General features: G+C 27.8%; 1 protein-coding gene across 1 annotated transcript in view; it reads left to right on the top strand.

The window, feature by feature from the left end:
- LOC108754516 overlaps nucleotides 1-2,579 on the top strand; it is a gene marked incomplete at its 3' end in the record, with an annotated part of 18,090 nt that overhangs the window by 11,530 nt on the left and 3,981 nt on the right. The window contains exons 6-11 of the mRNA XM_018496925.1: nucleotides 421-576; nucleotides 852-971; nucleotides 1,106-1,223; nucleotides 1,474-1,735; nucleotides 1,890-2,042; nucleotides 2,160-2,309. Of these exons, the coding sequence (XP_018352427.1) occupies nucleotides 421-576; nucleotides 852-971; nucleotides 1,106-1,223; nucleotides 1,474-1,735; nucleotides 1,890-2,042; nucleotides 2,160-2,309 (959 nt within the window). The remainder of the gene's footprint in view (nucleotides 1-420; nucleotides 577-851; nucleotides 972-1,105; nucleotides 1,224-1,473; nucleotides 1,736-1,889; nucleotides 2,043-2,159; nucleotides 2,310-2,579) is intronic.

The following is a 2,579-nucleotide window of genomic DNA, read 5'->3' as shown; positions in this document are numbered from 1 at the left end:
TATATATATATATATATATATATATACTTGGCTCTACTCACAATCAATTAAACCAATTGAATAACATTCTAGCAAAGAAATAGTTCTCAGTATAAGAAAGCAGCACATGTCTACATTGCTATTATCGTTACCCTCAATCATCCTGTCATTCTGAGTTCGCTAGGCTATAATGTCTCCTTACTATACTTATGTTACTATACCATGTAAAATTAGAAAGATGTTTAACAGAATACTTTTAAAAATGAAGTGATAGTTTAATATCGACAAGTAGATATATTTCAATCATCGGAAAAACGAGCTACAGTAACAATTACTGACATTGCACGATATTCTTATCTTGCAACTTGTATTGTTCGACAGTCAATCGATAGCGTACATATCATAGCGTTTTATATCATTACATTTTAGTACATCGGAGAGCAAGTATTAGTCATGCTAGCGAATTTTCTGCGAGAGTACAACGTAAACCGAGTATTTTTATCGATCTCAGGTCTCTGGCTGTTTCAAAGTAAGAATGTAAAAAATTCATTACGGACTGTCTGCTTGCTAATGGAAATAAGTTATTATCCGTTTGAGGTAATGCGTATTGGTCGATATATAATTGATTAGATAAAATAAATCCTACTGATATTCATAATGATCTGTTTATAAAAATATTATTATTATTGTAAAACAGATCTATAGTAATATTGCTGTGCACAAACTTATTATCACAAGATATAATTTATAATATAGTAACATAAAATATATGACAATTAATGGTTAATTAAATAAATAAAATGATTTTATACAATTGATCTTATAACTATACACTTGTAATGCATTTACGAATCATAATTAAACATATGCAGATACTACTGCTGTATGATCATTGGGGTAATCCACAAATGGTTTTCGATGCCTGCTATCAATTTATTTTCACGACTGCTTTTATCGCAAGAGTATTGCATAATATTTGGAATCAGGACAGAGTAAATTCACGAATATTTTATTATCTTCTTTTATTTTATTTATATTGTTATTATTTCTTTTCGTTAGTCTTTTGTTAGAAAATTATTTTATATATAATATGTTTGCAAAAATCATGTCCATTTATTACAAACAGTTGCAACAGTTGTGTATAGCCATTGATAAACATTGGGACATATTTACAAGTGATGTAGAAGTTCGAATCATGAAAGATTACGCTATGCTGTCACGAAGGTTCACAATAGTTTTCTCGAGTAAGTACGTTATGTAGAGTAATTATGTCGTATAAACAAAATAAACTAAAATTTTTATAATCTAAAATAAATCGAGACTATAAGTATAGTGATGTGACAATTGCTATGTTATGAAGTTAAGATGGCGTTAAATAACATTTTTGTTATATAATAACAAATTATTTGAAAAAAATAATGATGTTGCTCTAAAATACTTTTAATTAATATTATTGTAAACAAAGATACATATTATCCTTTCAAAATGTTGCAGCGCTATTGTTTTGCATACTGTTAATATTTGTGACAATACCATTAATACCAGTATTGTTAGACACAGTGTTACCTCTTAATGAATCACGTCCGCGAATTTTTGCGATTGAAGTTGAATTCAGAGTGAATAAAAATGATTACTTTTTAATAATGTTTTGTTACACTACCATTGTAGTTATAATAGGTTTGAACATTTCAATTGGTGTTGATACAATGCACATGGCCTGCACCGCTCATGCATGCAGTTTATTTGCTGCTGTCAGGTAGATCAATTAAATATGGTAAATAATATTGTTATAAGTATTGTATAACCTTATATTCCGTTCATATTTTATGACGTATGTTTCATTTTTCGTACACACATATTATACATATAATAATATTTTATTTAACTTTTGTGAGACATCATTTTTACAGTAAACAAATTGAAAATATAATTTCCAAAGCTTATAATAACAATAAAGTCAGCAAATATGGATATCGTGTAAATATGGAACTTAATCCATTTAATGAGGGAATAATATATCGGGAATATATAATATGTTTAAAGAAACATCAGCTTGCTATAGAGTAAGCAAGTTTTATCGCTATATCGTAATTGTTTTTCTATAAATGAAATGTCTCCTTTTTTCTCCCTTCCTTGAGCCTCAATGGATTATTAACGTGACTTATAAATTTTTAATCTAGATTTGTTAATATATTGGAATCATCATTTCAAGGGCTTTCATTGCTTTTATTACTATTAATTCTTGGAAATATAAGTCTAATCGGAGTCCGAGTAAGTATTATAAAAATTATTTCTATAAAATATATATCCCGAAGAGATATTTTAGAGAAGTTGCGGAATTACAAAAGAAAATAGGGATTTACTAATAACGGATTAAAAATATGCAATCATACAAAACAATCAAACTCATAATCGTTATGATGCGCGCTTAATCGCATCTCGAATTGATCGATTAAGGCGGTTCGCTTCTGACTTTGGAGTAAAAAATGCAACTGAAATAAATTGTCATTACAGTGATACCGTATCATATGCAATATTAGTGTAATAAATTATGGATACTATTTATGTATTATATTCTTAGTAAATTATTAGTGTATATA

Source organism: Trachymyrmex septentrionalis, unplaced genomic scaffold (genome assembly GCF_001594115.1).
Source record: "Trachymyrmex septentrionalis isolate Tsep2-gDNA-1 unplaced genomic scaffold, Tsep1.0 scaffold101, whole genome shotgun sequence".
Taxonomy (NCBI): Eukaryota; Metazoa; Arthropoda; class Insecta; order Hymenoptera; family Formicidae; genus Trachymyrmex; species Trachymyrmex septentrionalis.
Note: the sequence above shows the minus strand (reverse complement) of the source record. Positions and strands in the feature narration are given on the sequence as shown.